The sequence below is a fragment of the Manis pentadactyla genome, chromosome 1 (assembly GCF_030020395.1).
Source record: "Manis pentadactyla isolate mManPen7 chromosome 1, mManPen7.hap1, whole genome shotgun sequence".
In the NCBI taxonomy this organism is placed as follows: domain Eukaryota; kingdom Metazoa; phylum Chordata; class Mammalia; order Pholidota; family Manidae; genus Manis; species Manis pentadactyla.
Genome location: NC_080019.1, coordinates 42703929 through 42726570, shown reverse-complemented (window position 1 = coordinate 42726570; position 22642 = coordinate 42703929). Strand labels below are relative to the sequence as shown.

Here is a 22642-nt window from a genome sequence, read left to right as displayed (position 1 = left end):
TCCTTTTGATGTATTGTTGAATTCGGTTTGCTAAAATTTTGTTGAGTATTTTTGCATCTACGTTCATCAGGGATATTGGTCTGTAGTTTTCTTTTTTGGTGGTGTCTTTGCCTGGTTTTGGTATTAGGGTGATGTTAGCTTCATAGAATGAATTTGGGAGTATCCCCTCCTCTTGTATTTTTTGGAAAACTTTAAGGAGAATGGGTATTATGTCTTCCCTGTATGTCTGATAAAATTCCGAGGTAAATCCATCTGGCCCGGGGGTTTTGTTCTTTGGTAGTTTTTTGATTACCGCTTCAATTTCGTTGCTGGTAATTGATCTGTTTAGATTTTCTGTTTCTTTTTGGGTCAGTCTTGGAAGGTTGTATTTTTCTAGGAAGTTGTCCATTTCTCCTAGGTTTCCCAGATTGTTAGCATATAGGTTTTCATAGTATTCTCTAATAATTCTTTGTATTTCTGTGGGGTCCGTCGTGATTTTTCCTTTCTCGTTTCTGATACTGTTGATTTGTGTTGACTCTCTTTTCTTCTTAATAAGTCTGGCTAGAGGCTTATCTATTTTGTTTATTTTCTCGAAGAATCATCTCTTAGTTTCATTGATTTTTGCTATTGTTTTATTCTTCTCAATTTTATTTATTTCTTCTTTGATCTTTATTATGTCCCTCCTTCTGCTGACCTTAGGCCTCATTTGTTCTTCTTTTTCCAATTTCGATAATTGTGACATTAGACCGTTCATTTGGGCTTGTTCTTCCTTTTTTTTTAAAATAATTATTTTTTATTGAAGGGTAGTTGACGCACAGTATTACATTACATTAGTTTCAAGTGTACAACACAGTGGTAGAACATTTATATACATAATTCTAGGTTTCAACTATCACCCTACCAAGCTGTTACAATATCTTGACTATATTCCTTATGCTATACATTACATCCCGGTTACTTATTTATTTTACCATTGGAAGTCTGTCCTTTTTTTTTTTTTTTTTTTTTTTTGTGAGGGCATCTCTCATATTTATTGATCAAATGGTTGTCAACAACAATAAAATTCTGTATAGGGGAGTCAATGCTGAATGCACAATCATTAATCCACCCCAAGCCTAATTTTCGTCAGTCTCCAATCTTCTGAGGCATAACAAACAAGTTCTTACATGTAGAACAAATTGTTACCTAATGAATAAGTTACATAGTGAACAGTACAAGGGCAGTCATCACAGAAACTTTCGGTTTTGCTCATGCATTATGAACTCTAAACAGTCAGTTCAAATATGAATACTCATTTGGTTTTTATACTTGATTTATATGTGGATACCACATTTCTCTCTTTATTATTATTATTTTTAATAAAATGCTGAAGTGGTAGGTAGATACAAGATAAAGGTAGAAAACATAGTTTCGTGTTGTAAGAGAGCAAATGTAGATGATCAGGTGTGTGCCTGTAGACTATGTGTTAATCCAAGCTAGACCAGGGCAGTAAAACATCCACGTATGCAGAAGATTTCTCTCAGAACAGGGGGGGTGAGGTTCTAAGCCTCACCTCTGTTGATCCCCAATTTCTCACCTGATGGCCCCCCTGCGACTGTGCCTGTCTTAGGTTGTTCCTCCCTTGAGGAATCTTACCCGTCTCTGGCTAACCAGTCATCTTCCGGGGCCATACAGGGAAATGTGAAGTTGGTAAGTGAGAGGGAAGCCTTATTGTTTGAAAAGGTTAGCTTTTTACTTCTTTGCATATTTATGCCCTGTGGCTTCTATGCCCAGCATTTGTCTTGAGGTATCTTTACCACTTGGAAGAATTATGATACTCGGTAAATTTGATATGAGGCACAAATTCTATTTAAGGGTTGTAATTAGGAAGGAAGAAGAAAAGCTATAGAAGTAGCAGACGGAAGAAAACATGGGAAGATTGATTATTTCTTTGACATATCTTCTTATAGAGTAACTTCAGCATATATAGGTTTTAAGCTACTACTTAAATTGCGCACACACATTAACATAATAGGAGTATAGTTACATAACCAAAGCATATCTGTAATTACCAGCCATCTCCAGTGAAACCAAGAAAACCATTAAGGCACCTTAGGCATTTGTGAAAACTTATCTATGATATGGTGGTTATTGTCCAACTGAACTTGAACAGTCTGAGAGAAATCAGACAAATTAAAACAACCCATTCCTGGGGACTGTTCACATGCCATATGTTCTTTTAACAGTAAATAGTCTGTAGTTGTAAGAGTTTGGAGCGCTACAATTTGCACTTCTCCAAATTCTTGGTTGAGTTCCAACAGTATAGAACCAAATTTGTTGTTTTACTGTATGCACAGGCCAGCTTAGATATCTTCTTCCTCATTCCCATGGCAAGTCCAGGAACTGGTGGGATGAGTGCATCTACAGCTGTAGCAGTGCGTGGATCTTTGTTGGGGTTTTTTGATGATCATCTTCTGGCATGAGTCTTCCAGAGAGTGCAGATGTTGGAAGTTCTTTTTCATATCGTATCTTAGTTCATTTTCGGGGTAGCCCAATTAGGCTTTGATCCTCTGTATAAACACAAACAGACCCTTTGCCTACACTTTTATATGCCCTTTATACCCTTGTGTAGAACTCGTTGGAGGTTACCACACAGGAACTGCCCTTTTTTTTTTTTTTTTTTGCTTTGTTTTTGGTATCACTAATCTACACTTACATGACGAATATTATGTTTACTAGGCTCTCCCCTATACCAGGTCTCCCCTATAAACCCCTTTACAGTCACTGTCCATCAGCATAGCAAAATGTTGTAGAATCACTACTTGCCTTCTCTGTGTTGTACAGCCCTCCCTTTTCTCCTACCCCCCCATGTATGTTAATCTTAATACCCCCCTACTTCTCCCCGCCTTATCCCTCCCTATCCACCCATCCTCCCAGGCCCTTTCTCTTTGGTACCTGTTAGTCCATTCTTGAGTTCTGTGATTCTGCTGCTGTTTTGTTCCTTCAGTTTTTCCTTTGTTCTTATATTCCACAGATACGTGAAATCATTTGGTATTTCTCTTTCTCCACTTGGCTTGTTTCACTGAGCATAATACCCTCTAGCTCCATCCATGTTGCTGCAAATGATTGGATTCACCCTTTTCTTATGGCTGAGTAGTATTCCATTGTGTATATGTACCACATCTTCTTTATCCATTCATCTATTGATGGACATTTAGGTTGCTTCCAATTCTTGGCTATTGTAAATAGTGCTGCAATAAACATAGGGGTGCATCTGTCTTTCTCAAACTTGATTGCTGCGTTCTTAGGGTAAATTCCTAGTAGTGCAATTCCTGGGTCAAATGGTAAGTCTGTTTTGAGCATTTTGATATACCTCCATACTGCTTTCCACAATGGTTGAACAAGTTTACATTCCCACCAGCAGTGTAGGAGGGTTCCCCTTTCTCCACAGCCTCGCCAACATTTGTTGTTGTTTGTCTTTTGGATGGCAGCCATCCTTACTGGTGTGAGGTGATACCTCATTATAGTTTTAATTTGCATTTCTCTGATAATTAGCAATGTGGAGCATCTTTTCATGTGTCTCTTGGCCATCTGTATTTCTTTTTTGGAGAACTGTCTGTTTAGTTCCTCTGCCCATTTTTTAATTGGGTTATTTGTTTTTTGTTTGTTGAGGCATGTGAGCTCCTTATATATTCTGGATGTCAAGCCTTTATCGGATGTGTCATTTTCAAATATATTCTCCCATACTGTAGGGATCCTTCTTGTTCCATTGATGGTGTCTTTTGCTGTACAGAAGCTTTTCAGCTTAATATAGTCCCACTTACTCATTTTTGCTGTTGTTTTCCTTGCCCGGGGAGATATGTTCAAGAAGAGGTCACTCATGTTTATGTCTAAGAGGTTTTCGCCTATGTTTTCTTCCAAGAGTTTAATGGTTTCATGGCTTACATTCAGGTCTTTGATCCATTTTGTGTTTACTTTTGTATATGGGGTTAGACAATGGTCCAGTTTCATTCTCCTATATGTAGCTGTCCAGTTTTGCCAGCACCACCTGTTGAAGAGACTGTCATTTCGCCATTGTATGTCCATGGCTCCTTTATCAAATATTAATTGACCATATATGTCTGAGTTAATGTCTGGATTGTCTAGTCTGTTCCATTGGTCTGTGGCTCTGCTCTTGTGCCAGTACCAAATTGTCTTGATTACTTTGGCTTTATAGTAGAGCTTGAAGTTGGGGAGTGAGTTCCCCCCTACTTTATTCTTCTTTCTCAGGATTGCTTTGGCTATTCGGGGTCTTTGGTGGTTCCATATGAATTTTTGAATTATTTGTTCCAGTTCACTGAAGAATGTTGCTGGTAGTTTCATAGGGATTGCATCAAATCTGTATATTGCTTTGGGCAGGATGGCCATTTTGACGATATTAATTCTTCCTAGCCACGAGCATGGGATGAGTTTCCATCTGTTAGTGTCCCCTTTAATTTCTCTTAAGAGTGACCTGTAGTTTTCAGAGTATAAGTCTTTCACTTCTTTGGTTAGGTTTATTCCTAGGTATTTTATTTTTTTTGATGCAATTGTGAATGGAGTTGCTTTCCTGATTTCTCTTTCTGTTGGTTCATTGTTAGTATATAGGAAAGCTACACATTTCTGTGTGTTGATTTTGTATCCTGCAACTTTGCTGTATTCCGATATCAGTTCTAGTAGTTTTGGGGTGGAGTCTTTAGGGTTTTTTATGTACAGTATCATGTCATCTGCAAATAGTGACAGTTTAACTTCTTCTTTACCAATCTGGATTCCTTGTATTTCTTTATTTTGTCTGATTGCCATGGCTAGGACCTCCAGTACTATGTTAAATAACAGTGGAGAGAGTGGGCATCCCTGTCTAGTTCCCGATCTCAGAGGAAATGCTTTCAGCTTCTCGCTGTTCAATATAATGTTGGCTGTGGGTTTATCATAGATGGCCTTTATTATGTTGAGGTACTTGCCCTCTATTCCCATTTTGCTGAGAGTTTTTAACATGAATGGATGTTGAACTTTGTCAAATGCTTTTTCAGCATCTATGGAGATGATCATGTGGTTTTTGTCTTTCTTTTTGTTGATGTGGTGGATGATGTTGATGGACTTTCGAATGTTATACCATCCTTGCATCCCTGGGATGAGTCCCACTTGGTCATGGTGTATGATCCTTTTGATGTATTTTTGAATTCGGTTTGCTAATATTTTGTTGAGTATTTTTGCATCTATGTTCATCAGGGATATTGGTCTGTAGTTTTCTTTTTTGGTGGGGTCTTTGCCTGGTTTTGGTATTAGGGTGATGTTAGCTTCATAGAATGAGTTTGGGAGTATCCCCTCCTCCTCTATTTTTTGGAAAACTTTAAGGAGAATGGGTATTATGTCTTCTCTGTATGTCTGATAAAATTCCGAGGTAAATCCATCTGGCCCGGGGGTTTTGTTCTTTTGTAGTTTTTTGATTACCGCTTTAATTTCGTTGCTGGTAATTGGTCTGTTTAGATTTTCTGTTTCTTCCTTGTTCAATTTTGGAAGGTTATATTTTTCTAGGAAGTTGTCCATTTCTCCTAGGTTTCCCAGCTTGTTAGCATATAGGTTTTCATAGTATTCTCCAATAATTCTTTGCATTTCCGTGGGGTCCGTCGTGATTTTTCCTTTCTCTTTTCTGATACTGTTGATTTGTGTTGACTCTCTTTTCTTCTTATTAAGTCTGGCTAGAGGCTTATCTATTTTGTTTATTTTCTCAAAGAACCAGCTCTTGGTTTCATTGATTTTTGCTATTGTTTTATTCTTCTCAATTTTATTTATTTCTTCTCTGATCTTTATTATGTCCCTCCTTCTGCTGACCTTAGGCCTCATCTGTTCTTCTTTTTCCAATTTCGATAATTGTGACATTAGACCATTCATTTGGGATTGCTCTTCCTTTTTTAAATATGCTTGGATTGCTATATACTTTCCTCTTAAGACTGCTTTTGCTGTGTCCCACAGAAGTTGGGGCTTAGTGTTGTTGTTGTCATTTGTTTCCATATATTGCTGGATCTCCATTTTGATTTGGTCATTGATCCATTGATTATTTAGGAGCGTGTTGTTAAGCCTCCATGTGTTTGTGAGCCTCTTTGCTTTCTTTGTACAGTTTATTTCTCGTTTTATGCCTTTGTGGTCTGAAAATTTGTTTGGTAGGATTTCAATCTTTTGGAATTTTCTGAGGCTCTTTTTGTGGCCTAGAATGTGGTCTATTCTGGAGAATGTTCCATGTGCACTTGAGAAGAATGTATATCCCGCTGCTTTTGGATGTAGAGTTCTATAGATGTCTATTAGGTCCATCTGCTCTACTGTGTTGTTCAGTGCTTCCGTGTCCTTACTTATTTTCTGCCCAGTGGATCTATCCTTTGGGGTGAGTGGTGTGTTGAAGTCTCCTAGAATGAATGCATTGCAGTCTATATCCCCCTTTAGTTCTGTTAGTATTTGTTTCACATATGCTGGTGCTCCTGTGTTGGGTGCATATATATTTAGAATGGTTATATCCTCTTGTTTGACTGAGCCCTTTATCATTATGTAGTGTCCTTCTTTATCTCTTGTTACTTTCTTTGTTTTGAAGTCTATTTTGTCTCATATTAGTACTGCAACCTCTGCTTTCTTCTCACTGTTGTTTGCTTGAAATATGTTTTTCCATCCCTTGACTTTTAGTCTGTACATGTCTTTGGGTTTGAGGTGAGTTTCTTGTAAGCAGCATATAGATGGGTCTTGCTTTTTTATCCATTCTGTTACTCTGTGTCTTTTGATTGGTGCATTCAACCCATTAACATTTAGGGTGACTATTGAAAGATATGTACTTATTGCCATTGCAGGCTTTAAATTCGTGGTTACCAAAGGTTCAAGGTTAGCCTCTTTAGTATCTTACTGCCTAACTTAGCTCGCTTATTGAGCTGTTATATACACTGTCTGGAGATTCTTTTCTTCTCTCCCTTCTTGTTCCTCCTCCTCGATTCTTCATATGTTGGGTGTTTTGTGCTGTGCTCTTTCTAGGAGTGCTCCCATCTAGAGCAGTCCCTGTAAGATGTTCTGTAGAGGTGGTTTGTGGAAAGCAAATTCCCTCAGCTTTTGTTTGTCTGGGAATTGTTTAATCCCACCATCATATTTGAATGATAGTCGTGCTGGATACAGTATCCTTGGTTCAAGGCCCTTCTGTTTCATTGTATTAAATATATCATGCTATTCTCTTCTGGCCTGTAGGGTTTCTGTTGAGAAATCTGACGTTAGCCTGATGGGTTTCCCTTTATAGGTGACCTTTTTCTCTCTAGCTGCCTTTAACACTCTTTCCTTGTCCTTGATCTTTGCCATTTTAATTATTATGTGTCTTTGTGTTGCCCTTCTTGGATCCTTTCTGTTGGGGGTTCTGTGTATTTCCGTGGTCTGTTCGATTACTTCCTCCCCCAGTGTGGGGAAGTTTTCAGCAATTATTTCTTCTAAGATACTTTCCATCTCTTTTCCTCTCTCTTCTTCTTCTGGGACCCCTATAATACGGATATTGTTCCTTTTGGATTGGTCACACAGTTCTCTTAATATTGTTTCATTCCTGGAGATCCTTTTGTCTCTCTCTATGTCAGCTTCTATGCGTTCCTGTTCTCTGATTTCAATTCCATCAATGGCCTCTTGCATTCTGTCCATTCTGCTTATAAACCCTTCCAGAGTTTGTTTCATTTCTGCGATCTCCTTTCTGGCATCTGTGATCTCCTTCCGGACTTCATCCCATTTCTCTTGCGTATTTCTCTGCATCTCTGTCAGCATGTTTATGATTCTTATTTTGAATTCTTTTTCAGGGAGACTGGTTAGGTCTGTCTCCTTCTCTGGTGTTGTCTCTGTGATCTTTGTCTGCCTGTAGCTTTGCCTTTTCATGGTGATAGGAATAGTCTGCAGAACTGGGACGAGTGACGGCTGGAAGGACTTCCTTTCTTGTTGGTTTGTGGCCCTCCTCTCCTGGGAGAACAGCGACCTCTAGTGGCTTGTGCTGCGCAGCTGCGCGCAGACAGGGTTTCTGCTTCCTGCCCGGCTGCTATGGAGTTAATCTCCGCTGTTGCTGTGGGCGTGGCCTGGCTCGGGCAGCTACTCCAAAATGGTGGAGTCGCGTTTTAGCGGGAGCTGCTGGGAGGCTATTTATCTCCGTAAGGGGCCTCCCTGCTCCCTGCAGCCCAGGGGTTAGGGTGCCCAGAGATCCCGAATTCCCTACCTCTGGATTAAGTGACCCGCCCTGCCCCTTTAAGACTTCCAAAAAGCACCCGCCAAAACAAAACAACGCCCACCAAAAAAAATAAAGAAAAAAAAATTTTTTTAATTAAAAAAAAAAAAAAAGTTGGTCGTTCGTTTTTCTTTATTCTGCGGTGCCAGCCTCAGGCCTCTGCTCACCGGTCTTTCTGCCCTGTTTCCCTAGTATTGGGGTCCCTATCCCTTTAAGACTTCCAAAAAGCGCTCGCCAAAACAAAACAGCGAAAAAGCAAAAAAAAATGGTTGCGCGCTTTTCTTATGCCCCCTGTCGCCCAGCCTCCAGTGCCTGCTCACTGTTCTTGCTGCCCTGTTTTCCTAGTATCGAGCGCCCTGCACTCTGGCCCGGATGGCTGGGGCTGGGTGTTCGGCAGTGCTGGGCTCCGTCTCCCTCCCGCTCTGCCTGCTCTTCTCCCGCCGGGAGCTGGGGGGAGGGGCGCTCGGCTCCCGCGGGGCCGGGGCTTGTATCTTACCCCCTTCGCGAGGCGCTGGGTTCTCTCAGGTGCAGATGTGGTCTGGATATTGTCCTGTGTCCTCTGGTCTTTATTCTAGGAAGGGTTGTCTTTGTTATATTTTCATAGATAGTTGTTTTGGGAGGAGATTTCCGCTGCTCTACTCACGCCGCCATCTTCTGCCCCTCCTTGTTCTTCCTTTTTAAAATATGCTTGGATTGCTATGTAGTTTCCTCTTAAGACTGCTTTTGCTGTGTCCCACAGAAGTTGGGGCTTAGTGTTGTTGTTGTCGTTTGTTTCCATATATTGCTGGATCTCCATTTTGATTTGGTCATTGATCAAATGATTATTTAGGAGCGTGTTGTTAAGTCTCCATGTGTTTGTGAGCCTTTTTGCTTTCTTTGTACAGTTTTTTTCTAGTTTTATGCCTTTGTGGTCTGAAAAGTTGGTTGGTAGGATTTGAATCGTTTTGAATTTACTGAGTCTCTTTTTGTGGCCTAGTATGTGCTCTATTCTGGAGAATGTTCCCTGTGCACTTGAGAAGAATGTGTATCCTGTTGCTTTTGGATGTAGAGTTCTGTAGATGTCTATTAGGTCCATCTGTTCTAGTGTGTTGTTCAGTGCCTCTGTGTCCTTACTTATTTTATGTCTGTTGGATCTGTCCTTTGGCGTGAGTGGTGTTTTGAAGTGTCCTAGAATGAATGCATTGCATTCTATTTCCTCCTTTAGGTCTGTTAATATTTGTTTCAGGTATCCTGGTGCTCCTGTATTGGGTGCATATATATTTATAATGGTTATATCCTCTTGATGGACTGAGCCCTTTATCATTATGTAATGTCCTTCTTTGTCTTTTGTTACTTTCTTTATTTTGAAGTCTGTTTTGTCTGATACCAGAATCGCAACACCTTCTTTCTTCTCTCTGTTGTTTGCTTGAAATATCTTTTTCCATCCCTTAACTTTAAGTCTGTGCGTGTCTTTGGGTTTGAGGTGAGTCTTTTGTAAGCAGCATATGGATGAATCTTGCTTTTTTATCCATTCTATTACTCTTGTCTTTTGATTGGTACATTTAGTCCATTTACATTTAGGGTGATTATTGAAAGGTATGAATTTATTGCCATTGCTGGCTTTAAGTTTGTGGTTACCAAAGGTTCAGGGTTAGCTTCTTTACTATCTTACTGTCTAACTTAACTCGCTTGTTGAGCTATTATAAACGCGGTCTGATGATTCTTTATTTCTCTCCCTTCTTATTCCTCCTCCTCCCTTCTTCATATGTTGGGTGTTTTGTTCTGTGGTCTTTTTAGGAGTGCTCCCATCTAGAGCAGTCCCTGTAGGATGCCCTGAAGAGGTGGTTTGTGGGAGGCAAATTCCCTCAACTTTTGCTTGTATTGGAATTATTTAATCCCTCCTTCATGTTTAAATGATATTCGTGCTGGATACAGTAGTCTTGGTTCGAGGCCCTTCTGTTTCATTGCATTAAGTATATCATGCCATTCTCTTCTGGCCTGTAGGGTTTGTGTTGAGAAGTCTGATGATAGCCTGATGGGTTTTCCTTTGTAGGTTACCTTGTTTTCCTCTCTGGCTGCCTTTAATACTTTGTCCTTGTCTTTGATCTTTGCCATTTTAATTATTATGTTTCTTGGCGTTGCCCTCCTTGGATACCTTTTTATCAGAGTTCTGTGTACCTCTGTGGTCTGAGAGGCCATTTCTTTCCCTAGTTTCTGGAAGTTTTCGGCAATTATTTCTTCAAAGACATTTTCTATCCCTTTTTCTCCCTCTACTTCTTCTGGTATACCTATAATTCGTATATTGTTCCTTTTCTATTGGTCACTCAGCTCTTTTAAAATTCTTTCATTCCTGGAGATTCTTTTATCTCTCTCTGCATCAGCTTCTCTGCGTTCCTATTCTCTGTTTTCTAGTCCATTAATGGTCTCTTGCATCTCGTCCATTCTGTTTTGAAGTCCTTCCAGAGCTTGTTTTATTTCTGTATTCTCCTTCCTTAGTTCTTACATATTTCTCTGCAAGTCCATCTGCATGGTTATGTGTTTTGTTTTGAATTCTTTTTCAGGAAGATTGGCTAAATCTATCTCCCCAGGTTCCTTCTCAGGGGAAGATTTAGCAGATGCCGAAGCTGTCTGGGTTAGTCTTGTCTGGATCATATGTTTTTGCCTTTTCATGTTGACAGGTGCTATTGAGTGTCAGCTGGGAGGGCCAAAATTTTCACTTGCTAATGGCCTTTCTTTACTGGGACAACTGCGACCCCTAGTGGCTTGTGTTGGGTAATTGCGTGTAGAGTGGGTCTTTGTGTCTTGCCTGGCCGGAAGGGAGAAATTTCCCTTTCTGTGCGTGGAGTTTGTCTCAGGCTGCTTCTCTGCTTTCGCAGTGCCCGGAGGGGTAATGAATGGGGGAGCTGTTTGGCTGTTTACCTCCGTGAGGGGTTTCAGAGCTGATGCCCAGGGGGTTAGTGTGCCCGGTTTTCCCTGTAATTTCTAGCTGCTGGTCTATGACCTGTGTTGTTTCCGTCAAGCTGTTAAGTCCCTGTCCCTTTAAGACTTTCAAAAAGCACTGGCTTTTCTTTGTCTCAGGGGCATCAGCTTCGGCACCCGCTCAGAGGTCTTGTTGCCCTGTTTCCCCAGTATCCAGGTCCCCTTGCCCACGCACTGTGTCTGTGCTCTGGTGGGGGTGGCTGGGTCTGGGTGTTCAGCAGTCCTGGGCTCCATCTCTCTCCCGCTCTGCCTATTCTTCTCCCACCTGGAGCTGGGGGGAGGGGCGCTCGGGTCCCTCCGGTCCGGGGTTTGTATCTTACCCCTTTCACCAGTGGCTGGGTTCTCGCTGGTGTAACTGCAGTCTGGCCACTATCCTACGTCTTCTGGTCTCTCTTTTAGGACTAGTTGTGTTTGTTGTATTTTCAAAAGTATATATGTTTTTGGGAGGAGATTCCCACTGTCCTATTCACGCCGCCATGTTGGCTCCACCTCCGTTCTGTATTTCTTTTGGAGAACTGTCTGTTCAGTTACTCTGCCCATTTTTTATTTGGATTATTTGTTTTTTGTTTGTTGAGGCATGTGAGCTCTTTATATATTTTGGACGTCAAGCCTTTATCAGATCTGTCATTTACAAATATATTCTCCCATACTGTAGGGTACCTTTTTGTTCTATTGATGGTGTCTTTTGCTGTACAGATGCTTTTCAGCTTAATATAGTCCCACTTGTTCATTTTTGCTGCTGTTTTCCTTGCCCGGGGAGATATGTTCAAGAAGAGGTCACTCATGTTTATGTCTAAGAGGTTTTAGCCTGTGTTTTTTTCTAAGAGTTTTATGGTTTCGTGACTTACATTCAGGTCTTTGATCCATTTTGAATTTACTTTTGTGTATGGTGTTAGACAATGGTCCAGTTTCATTCTCTTACATGCAGCTCTCCAGTTTTGCCAGCACCATCTGTTGAAGAGACTGTCATTTCCCCATTGTATGTCCATGGCTCCTTTATGAAATACTAATTGACCATATATATTTGGGTTAATGTCTGGAGTCTCTAATCTGTTCCACTGGTCTGTGGCTCTGTTCTTGTGCCAGTACCAAATTGTCTTGATTACTGTGGCTTTGTAGTAGAGCTTGATGTTGGGGAGCGAGATCCCCCCACTTTATTCTTCTTTCTCAGGATTGCTTTGGCTATTCAGGGTCTTTGGTGTTTCCATATGAATTGTTGAACTATTTGTTCCAGTTCGTTGAAGAATGTTGCTGGTAATTTGATAGGGATTGCATCAAATCTGTATATTGCTTTGGGCAGGATGGCCATTTTGACGATGTTAATTCTTCCTAGCCACGAGCATGGGATGAGTTTCCATTTGTTAGTGACCTCTTTAATTTCTCCTAAGAGTGTCTTATAGTTTTCAGGGTATAGGTCTTTCACTTCTTTGGTTAGGTTTATTCCTAGGTATTTTATTCTTTTTGATGCAGGAATTCTTTTCCTGATTTCTCATTCTATTGGTTCATTGTTAGTGTATAGGAAAGCCACGGATTTCTGTATGTTAATTTTGTATCCTGCAACTTTGCTGTATTCCGATATCAGTTCCAGTAGTTTTGGAGTGTAGTCTTTAGGGTTTTTTATATACAGTATCATGTCATCTGTAAATAGTGACAGTTTAACTTCTTCTTTACCAATGTGGATTCCTTGTATTTCTTTGTTTTGTCTGATTGTCGTGGCTAGGACCTCCATTACTCTGTTAAATAACAGTGGGGAGAGTGGGCATCCCTGTCTTGTTCCCGATCTCAGAGGAAAAGCTTTCAGCTTCTCGCTGTTTAGTATAATGTTGGCTGTGGGTTTATCATATATGGCCTTTATTATGTTAGGGTACCTGCGCTCTATATCCATTTTGCTGATAGTTTTTTTCATGAATGGATGTTGCATTTTATCAAATTCTTTTTCAGCATCTATAGACATGATCATGTTGTTTTTGTCTTTCTTTTTGTTGATGTGGTGGATGATGTTGATGGATTTTCGAATGTTGTACCATACTTACGTCCCTGGGATGAATCCCTCTTCGTCATGGTGTATGATTCTTTTGATATATTTTTGAATTCAGTTTGCTAATATTTTATTGAGTATTTTTGCATCTGCATTCATCACGGATATTGGTCTGTAATTTTCTTTTTTTGGTGGGGTCTTTTCCTGGTTTTGGTATTAGGGTGATGTTGGCTTCATAGAATGAGTTTGGGAGTATTCCCTTGTCTTCTATTTTTTGGAATACTTTAAGGAGAATGGGTATTATGTCTTCTCTGTGTGTCTGATAAAATTCTGAGGTAAATCTGTCCACCAGGGGGTTTTGTTCTTGGGTAGTTTTTGATTACCGTTTCAGTTTCTTTGCTCGTAATTGGTTTGTTTAACTTTTGTGTTTCTTCCTTGGTCAGTCTTGGAAGGTTGTATTTTTCTAGGAAATTGTCCATTTCTTCTAGGTTTTCCATCTTGTTGGCATATAGGTTTTCATAGTAGTCTTTAATAATTCTTTGTATTTCTGTGGAGTCTGTCATGATTTTTCTGTTCTCATTTCTGATTCTGTTGATTTGTGTTGATTTGTTTGGCTAGAGGCTTATCTATTTTGTTTATTTTCTCAAAGAACCAGCTCTTGGTTTCATTGATTTTTTGCTGTTGTTTTATTCTTCTCAATTTTGTTTATTTCTTCTCTGTTCTTTATTATGTCCCTCTTTCTGCTGACTTTAGTCCTCATTTGTTCTTCTTTTTCCAGTTTCGATAATTGTGATGTTAGACTGTTCATTTGGGATTGTTCTTCCTTCTTCAGCTGTGCCTGGATCGCTATATACTTTCCTCTTAAGACTGCTTTCGCTGCATCCCAGAGAAGTTGGGGCTTAGTGTTGTTTTTGTCATTTGTTTCTATATATTTCTTGATCTCTATTTTAATTTGTTCATTTATCCATTGATTATTTAGGAGCATGTTATTAAGCCTCCATGTGTTTGTGAGCCTTTTTCTTTTCTTTGTAGAATTTATTTCTAGTTTTATACCTTTGTGGTCTGAAAAGTTGGTTAGTAGGATTTCAGTCTTTTGGAATTTACTGAGCTTCTTTTTGTGGCCTCGTATGTGTTCTATTCTGGAGAATGTCCCATGTGCACTTGAGAAGAATGTGTATCCTGTTGCTTTTGGATGTAGAGTTCTATAGATGTTTATTAGGTCCATCTGTTCTAGTGTGTTGTTCAGTGCCTCTGTGTCCTTACTTATTTTCTGTCTGGTGGATCTGTCCTTTGGGGTGAGTGGTGTGTTAAAGTCTCCAAAAATGAATGTATTGCATTCAGTTTACTCCTTTAATTCTGTTACTATTTGTTTCACATATATTGGTGATCCTGTATTGGGTGCATACATGTTTATAATGGTTATATCCTCTTGTTGGACTGAGCCCTTTATCATTATGTAATGTCCTTCTTTATCTTTTGTTACTTTCTTTATTTTGAGGTATATTTTGTCTGATACTAGTATTGCAACACCTGCTTTTTTCTCTCTTTTGTTTGCATGAAATATCTTTCTCCATCTCTTGACTTTTAATCGGTGTATGTCTTTGGGTTTGAAGTGAGTCTCTTGTAAACAGCATATAAGTGGGTCTTGCTTTTTTTTATCCATTCTATTACTCTGTGTCTTTTGATTGGTGCATTCAGTCCATTTACATTTAGGTTGATTATTGAAAGATATGTACTTATTGCCATTGCAGGCATCAGATTTGTGGTTACCAAAGGTTCAAGGTTAGCTTGTTTACTACCTTACTGTCTGACCTCCCTCGCTTATTGAGCTGTTATAAACACAGTCTGATGATTATTTCTTTCACTTCTTTTTCCTCCTCCTCCATTCTTCATATGTTGGGTGTTTTGTTCTCTGCTATTTTTAGGAGTGCTCCCATCTAGAGTAGTCCCTGTAAGATTCCATGTAGAGGTGGTTTGTGGTAGGCAATTTCCCTCAACTTTTGCTTATCTGGGAATTGTTTAATCCCTCCTTCTTATTTAAATGATAATTGGGCTGGATACAGTATCCTTGGTTCAAGGCCTTTCTGTTTCATTGCATTAAAGATATCATGCTATTCTCTTCTCGCCTGTAAAGTTTCTGTTGAGAAGTCTGATGATAGCCTGATGGGTTTTCTTTTGTAGGTGACCTTTTTTCTCTCTCTGGCTGCCTTTACTACTCTGTGCTTGTCCTAGATCTTTGCAGTTTTAATTATTATTTGTCTTGGTGTTGTCCTCTTTGGATCCCATCTCTCTGGAGTTCTGTGTGCCTCCGTAGTCTGAGGTACTATTTCCTCCCCTTGTTTGGGGAAGTTCTCAGGAATTATTTCTTCAAAGACACTTTCTATCCCTTTTTATCGCTCTTCTTCCTCTAGTACCCGTATAATGCAGATATTGTTCCTTTTGGATTGGTCACACAGTTCTCTTAATATTGTTTCATTCCTGAAGATCCTTTTATTTCTCTCTGTATCAGCTTCTATGCATTCCTGTTCTTTGGTTTCTATTCCATTGATGGCCTTTTGTATCTTATCCATTCTGCTTATAAATCCTTCCAGAGTTTGTTTCACTTCTGTAATCTCCCTCTGGACATCTGTGATCTCCCTCTGGTTGTCTGTAATCTCCCTCCGGACTTCATCCCTTAGCTCTTGCATATTTCTCTTCAGCTCTGTCAGCATGTTTATGATTTTTATTTTGAATTCTTTTTCAGGGAGACTGGTTAGGTCTGCCTCTGCAGACCCCTTCTTAGGTGTAACTGTCTTGGTCTGGGCCAGATTTTTTTGCCTTTTCATGGTGATTGCAGTGGCTGTAGGCAGGTTGCGGATGTGTCAGCTGGGAGAAGAAAGTCCTTTCCTGCTTACTGGATGCTTTGCCCTTCTCCACTGCCTGTGATAGCTACCTGCACTCCTGGAGCAGCCACCGGGTTAATCTCCTAAGCTGCTGTGCGCGGGGTGTCCGTCAGAGTAGCACGGAGTCCTGCGGGGAGTGGCAGGCACGCCAGGTGCACTCCTCCGTGCTAGCAGCAGCCCTGCCGGGCAGCTGTGTGACAGCAGCGGCCTTTGTGCCTGGCCTGGGCTGCTGTGCGTTGGGCTGGGATTCCAGTCGGCTCCTGGGAGCGTGCCTGCTCCCTCTGGCTCTGCTGCTGGTGCACGCGGGGCTTTTCTGCACAGTTTTCAACCGGGCTGTGGCTTCACTGCTGCCAGTGTGTGCGAGCCGCGCCCGGGCTGATCGCTCGCGCCGCTGCAGGCTAGCCCTGCGGTGCATGGATCTACTCTCAGTTTCTTCTAGTGCTACCCCCCCTGGCGTGCGCTCCCAGTCTCCTGCTACTGGGCCCGTGTGTCGGGTTCCGCACCAGTTGGAGGAACGATTGGCAGGCTGCCTTGTCCTTTGAGGGGCTTCAGAGCTGCACTGCCTCTGTTTAGGGCGCCTGAGTTTCCCTGGTACTCCCAGCTGCCGGGACTACTTCGTCCAGCTATGGGGTCCCTGTCTCTTTAAGACTTGCAGAAAGCACTCGCTTTTCTTTTGTCTCAGGGGCGCCAGTTACCAGGACTTGCCTCCAGGTTTTGCTTTTCCGTTTCTCTAATATCCAGCAATCCGTGCACCTTGTGTCTGCGTTCCTGGTGTGGATTTCTAGAGCTGGTTGTTTAGCAGTCCTGGGCTTTCACTCCCTCCCCATTCTGACTGCTTTCTTCCCGCCGGGTTTTGGGGTGGGGGAGCGTTTGGGTCCCGCCTGGCCCCGGCTTGTATCTTACCCCCTTTGTGTGATGCTGAGTTCTCGCAGATGTAGATGTATCCTGGCTGTTGTACTGCATCCACTGGTGTCTCTTTTAGGAATAGTTGTATTTATTGTATTTTCATAAATATATATGTTTTTGGGAGGAGATTTCCTCTGAACTACTCACGCTGCCATCCCGTGATCCATGAACAAACATTTTTTTGTAAAAATTTAAACAAGTACAGTTGGCTCTTGAACAACAGGGGTTTGAAGTATGCAGTTCCACTTATTTGGAAATTCTTTTCAGTAATATATGGGAAAATTTTTTGGATGTTGATGATGTTTTGAGAAAACATTTTCTTCCAGATTATTGTAGGAATACAGTATATAATACACATAACATACAAAACATCTGTTAAGCAACTGTTTATGTTATCAGTAAGGCTCCCAGTCAACAGTAGGCCAGTAGTAAAGTTTTTTTGGGGGTCAAGAGTTATATGTGGATTTTCATCTGCATGGGGAGGGTGGTCAACACCCATAATCACTGTGTTTTTCAAGGTTCAACTGTATTTGCTTTTTCTCCTTACGTTTCACAAATTAAATATATTGTGCTACTTTTGCACCTTGCTTTTTTCAAGGTAACAGTATTAGAATTTGTTCCATGTCTGATGCTCTGTCTCTTCTTCAGCTGTATAAATGTATCATGATTTATCTAACGTTTAACATACAATATTTAGTGTTATGAAAAGGAAGCATACAGTGCTATCCACAAAATATAAAGATGCAAAATAATTTAATTTTATGCTGTGGCTGTTCAAAAGAGGGTTTTAACAGCTCCATTTATTGAGTGTGTGTGGGAACGCTGGGCTAAATTCTATTATTATTTAATTTTTTAATCTACTTTTTGAGATAAGATAGTATTTTCCCATTTTATCTTATACATATTATAGCCTTGCTACTAAAAAATGTAGTTCACAGACTATCAATGTCACCTCGGAGCTTGTTACAAATACAGAATCTCAGGCCCTATCAGAATCTGAATTTTAATAAGATCCTTTGGTGATTAGTATGCATATTACAGTTTGAGATGTTCTGCTTTGTGGGGTAAATACCCATATTCTCATTTTACAGATAAGGGACTGAGCCTTAAAAAGGTTCAACTGGTCCCAGGCTAATAAATATGGGAACCAGAAGCTGATCTCATGTTCATCTCCTTCCAGAGACTGCATGCCATAGCCTTCATATTATCCAGCTTGCCACAGGGGATGAACATGTGCAGGTCTGCTTTCAGGGGATAGAGAGGGAAAACAAATACTTTGTAGACCAAAAGAGCTGTCAAAACTTTGGTGTGAAGGTGATTTTGATATTTATCTTGTCTAACTTTCTCACTGTCTGGGTAAAGAAGGATTCAGAGAGATTTTGTTATTTTATTAGGTTAGCAGAAATAGAGAATGGCAAACCAGTTCTAGATCCTATGACTTCTGATTTTCTGTTTGTTCTCTTTCCTTAACATGAAGAGGGAACAGAAAAGAAAAGGAAAGGAAAATATCGAGTGTGTTTTTTGGTGGGCCAGTATTCCTGCTTACTGCCCTTTACAGATTTCCTGCTGATGTTAATGGCTGTTGTGATTACTTGGCAGTTGTGATAATACATTTTTCTTTTGCCTAGGTGTTGTTGGGAGGCTGGAGAAACAGACGTGTGGCATCAACCTCAATGAATAGAGAATCTTCTAGGTCTCATGCAGTCTTTACAGTTACAATAGAGTCAATGGAAAAAAGCAACGAGACTGTGAATATACGGACTTCTTTACTCAATATGGTGGATTTAGCAGGATCTGAAAGGCAAAAAGACACCCATGCAGAAGGGATGAGATTGAAGGTAAGAATGGGATTATGATTCAGCTTGTGTGTGAATTATTACTAGAAGTTCAATGTTGTGAGGGCTACAAAGGACTAAAAAATTGCTTTCATCCAAGAGATACACATTTTTGTTGTGGGGTAGGGACAGTAAACATACATGGCATAGGATAAGTCTGTCAGTAGCAAGAGTGTTTGAAAATATGCCAGGAAGGATGATAGCACAAGTGGCAGCAGAGGTCAGAGGAAGAAGCATGGGACTTGGCCTGCTTGGGGGAACCATAGGAAAAAAGTCATTGTTGAGTCATATTTCAAAGGGGGAAGGATTTGGTTAGGGAGAGCGGAACAGGGAATACATGCCCAGCAGGGGGACAACATCTCAAGGGTCACTATGGATGCAAAGTTAGTATGACATTTGGCATATCAGCAGAGATCAGTGGATGGGTTGGGTTAGAGGTATATGTAGGCCCAGATCAGTGAGTACCAGGAGTGCCTGGCCAAGTTTGCTCTCATCTGTCCAAACACTGGGAAGTACTTAAAAATTTGAGTGATTTCATGCAACAGCCTGTTTTATAAAAACTTAGCCCTCTGGCCCACTATTGCTGGATTCATGATGGGAGAGCCTGAGGAGAAAGAAGAGCAGTTGTACTGTTTAGCATTTCAGGAGTTAGGGTTAAGGACCTAGTCTTAGGTTAAGGTATTAGCGATGGGCCAGGGGTTCTCTGTAGTGATCCTGTCAACATATAGCTGTGTATAGTAATATATATTATCAATAAGATATGTTTGGATTCCACAGTTTAGGATCTATATAGGAGCTAGGGGAGAAGAGGTGGCAATGGTTGGGGGGAGTCTACTTTTTGCATTAAAATGGAAGATTTGAGCCTCCTGAGCTTTCAGGCAGTTTCAGGAAATCTCAGGGTTGTGTTTCTATTGAGCTATGAAGCAAAGAAAAATAGCATATGTTTATAATAGGACATTAGCTGGGCCTGTTCTAAATGCTTTATATGTCTATATTAACTCATTTAACCTTCCCAGTGATTCTAGGAACAAATACTTTCTATTTCAGAGAAACTGAAGTAAATTGTCCAGGGGCACATAGCTAGGAGCATGGCAAGATTCAAATAGATGTGGGCCAGCTCCACAGGCAGTGCTCTCAGCTGTGATGCTAAGCCACCTTTCTGACTTACTGAGTGGTGAAACCAGTAGTGCAACTCTGAACTCAGTGTGTCTTGCTTTGTCATTTCCACTCTCTCTCTTTTCCTCTACTACCACCATGGCAGACCAGTTATCAAAGAAGGCTACCAACAGGAAAAATCCAGTATATTTTTAAGCCATGTTTCTTTTTTCTCCAAACCAGTGTTAAAAGGAATTTTATTATAATTTATAGACTTAGACTGAATATTCTCTTCTAATAAGTTCATCCGTGGCTTTTGTAGGACATGGGGTGGGTTATTAGCTAGCATAGTCTTATTATGTAGCAAACATTTTTACATAAAAATGCACCAACTTCTTTTTCTCTGTTCTTTCCTAGCTTTTATCCCTACCTGTAGAGCAATTTAAAACTATTACTGTTAGGAGATTGATTTTTTTTTTTCTTCCAGTGATTTTTATGTTGGTCTTTGAATACTAAAATTACAGTGTGCATCAAATAGGAAAAGTTACATGATGGTTGAGGATATCTTTTGCTGAAAAGTTAGTTGTCATTAACTTACACTGTCCCTGACTTGCCTTTCCATTCAAAATTATCACTGTTAGGTATATTTTAATTCAAGATGCTAAAAAGAAACAAGTGCACCTAAATATTTGTTCTTCTTCCCTGCCACCTTAGGAAGCAGGTAACATAAACCGATCATTGAGCTGCTTGGGCCAAGTGATTACTGCACTTGTCGATATGGGCAATGGGAAACAGAGACATGTGTGCTACAGAGACTCCAAACTCACCTTCTTACTCCGGGTAAGGTGGATCACTGGGTTCCTGGACCATTTTTTTGACATGTTCTCTATGGTTGATAGACAGTCTCTCAGCCTTGGTGGTAAAGTATTTGTTTTCTTTGCTTAAATGTGGTTTCTCCCCTGAAATGTATACCATTCATATCACTAAACAGGATTCCCTTGGAGGTAATGCCAAAACAGCCATAATTGCAAATGTTCATCCTGGAGCCAGGTGTTTTGGGGAAACCCTGTCAACGCTTAACTTTGCTCAAAGAGCCAAGCTGATTAAAAATAAGGTAAAGAAAGTACTGAGTACAATTAAGTAAATTAGAAAAATACTTGATTGCAGTATCTCACTTTTGTGATTGCCCTAATATTAACATTAGCTTTTATTTATTTCTCTGTGAAATCTCAGCTCTAAGCAAGGTTTCTAGTTCATCTTTCCTAGCCTTCTCTATTGCTCACATAATTTACAGTCTTGGTTAGGTCTATGGTTATTATTGTTTGGCTAGTTTTTTCCTAAGAGAGGGCAAAGTTTTTCCTTTGTAATTGGGTTGGAGACTCTATTTATTTATGTAAACCATTTCAGTAGAGCTGTGAGGGTGGGGGTGGAGGGGTTCACTATGAAAATAACTTGATAATATCAATGAGCTTTGTCTTTCAAGTTGTCTATAACTCCAAGGATTTCCTGTTTTGTTTATATATAGGAAGCTTTCTTGACACTTCTGTACACCAGTAGTCAAAAAACTTTTCCTATAAAGAGTCAGATGGTAAATATTTTAGGCATTGTAGACCATATGGTCTCTGTCCGAACTACTCAATTCTGCTTTTGTAGTGAGAAAGCAGCCATAGGCAATATGTAAACATGAGCATGGCTGTGTTCCAGTGCAACTTTTTTCACAAAAAATGGGCAGCTGACTGTATTTGGTCCAAGAACAAACAGCACTTTGCCAACCCCAGTGCAGACTGCCAAAAACCAAGGAGTTCCCCAGCTCACTTTGGAGAGGGTGAAGGCCCCTTTGGTTTTAGACAAAATAATTACAGTGCCATAAATTGGCACATTAATTTCCTCTTTTTCAAAGGAGAAATTAGTCATTACTAACCCAAAAGTAGACTTCCTGATTATCTTACCATGGTAAGAGTGAAGAGGTACATGCTGCCTTTTACCCTGGGTCAGAAAAGTGTAGGTCTGGTTATTCATTTGTTTTACTGGATGGGGTATTTGTAATATGAGGAGTATTTGTACCCCACTTGGTGGAGTATTTGTAATATGAGGACGACAACTCATTAGAGCCCCTGACCCTATCTCTCAGGACATACTAGAAGCTTTTGTAGAGTGGAGAACTGCAAGGATAATTAGAATTATGATATCACTGTTGTGACAGTGATATCAGAATATATAGGAGTGCCTTTGAATGAGGCTGGCCATAAGAATCTGAAGCAAGTAGAAATGCCTTATTAACACATGAAACAGCAAAACCAGGAGCTTTATTCTAATCACTCTTAATGGTAAGTCCCTGCAGTGGCTATGCTATCTGGGGCTTGTTTGAGGATAAACTATTTAGGTCTTTCCCAATAAGCAGGTCTGGCTTGAGATGGGAACACTGGGATCTTGGGGCCATCAGAAGTTCTTTTCCTTTATTGGACTATTTGGTATTTCACATCTGGGTGCCTTTGATTGGTTAGTACTCAGCTGTTGGCTCTTGTTACCACCCTATAGGTTTTGTGGGCCTTTTTGAGCCTCTTAGGACTCAAAGAAGAGATTTCTTTAAAATAGCAGTTAGTGTGATAATAAAACTGAAATGGAGCAGTCAGACCAACACTTCCTTCCAGAAGCACTATTAGGAAATGCAGGTTGGGTTCTTCTGGAGAGGGTGGTTTCTGCTGAGCTGGTTCAGCTTAGGCCAACCCTGCAGTTCATCACACCTTTATAGTGAGCCAGGATAAGGGAGCTAAAACTCACTGAGGTGCTT

The 22642-nt window shown here is 40.4% G+C and overlaps 1 protein-coding gene across 1 annotated transcript in view; it reads left to right on the top strand.

The window, feature by feature from the left end:
- The window catches only part of KIF15 (kinesin family member 15), a 167600-nt gene that overhangs the window by 87324 nt on the left and 57634 nt on the right, over positions 1–22642 (top strand). Inside the window, exons 8-10 of the mRNA XM_057497184.1 lie at positions 18550–18759; positions 20566–20691; positions 20843–20965. Coding sequence (XP_057353167.1) covers positions 18550–18759; positions 20566–20691; positions 20843–20965 — 459 coding nt within the window. The remainder of the gene's footprint in view (positions 1–18549; positions 18760–20565; positions 20692–20842; positions 20966–22642) is intronic.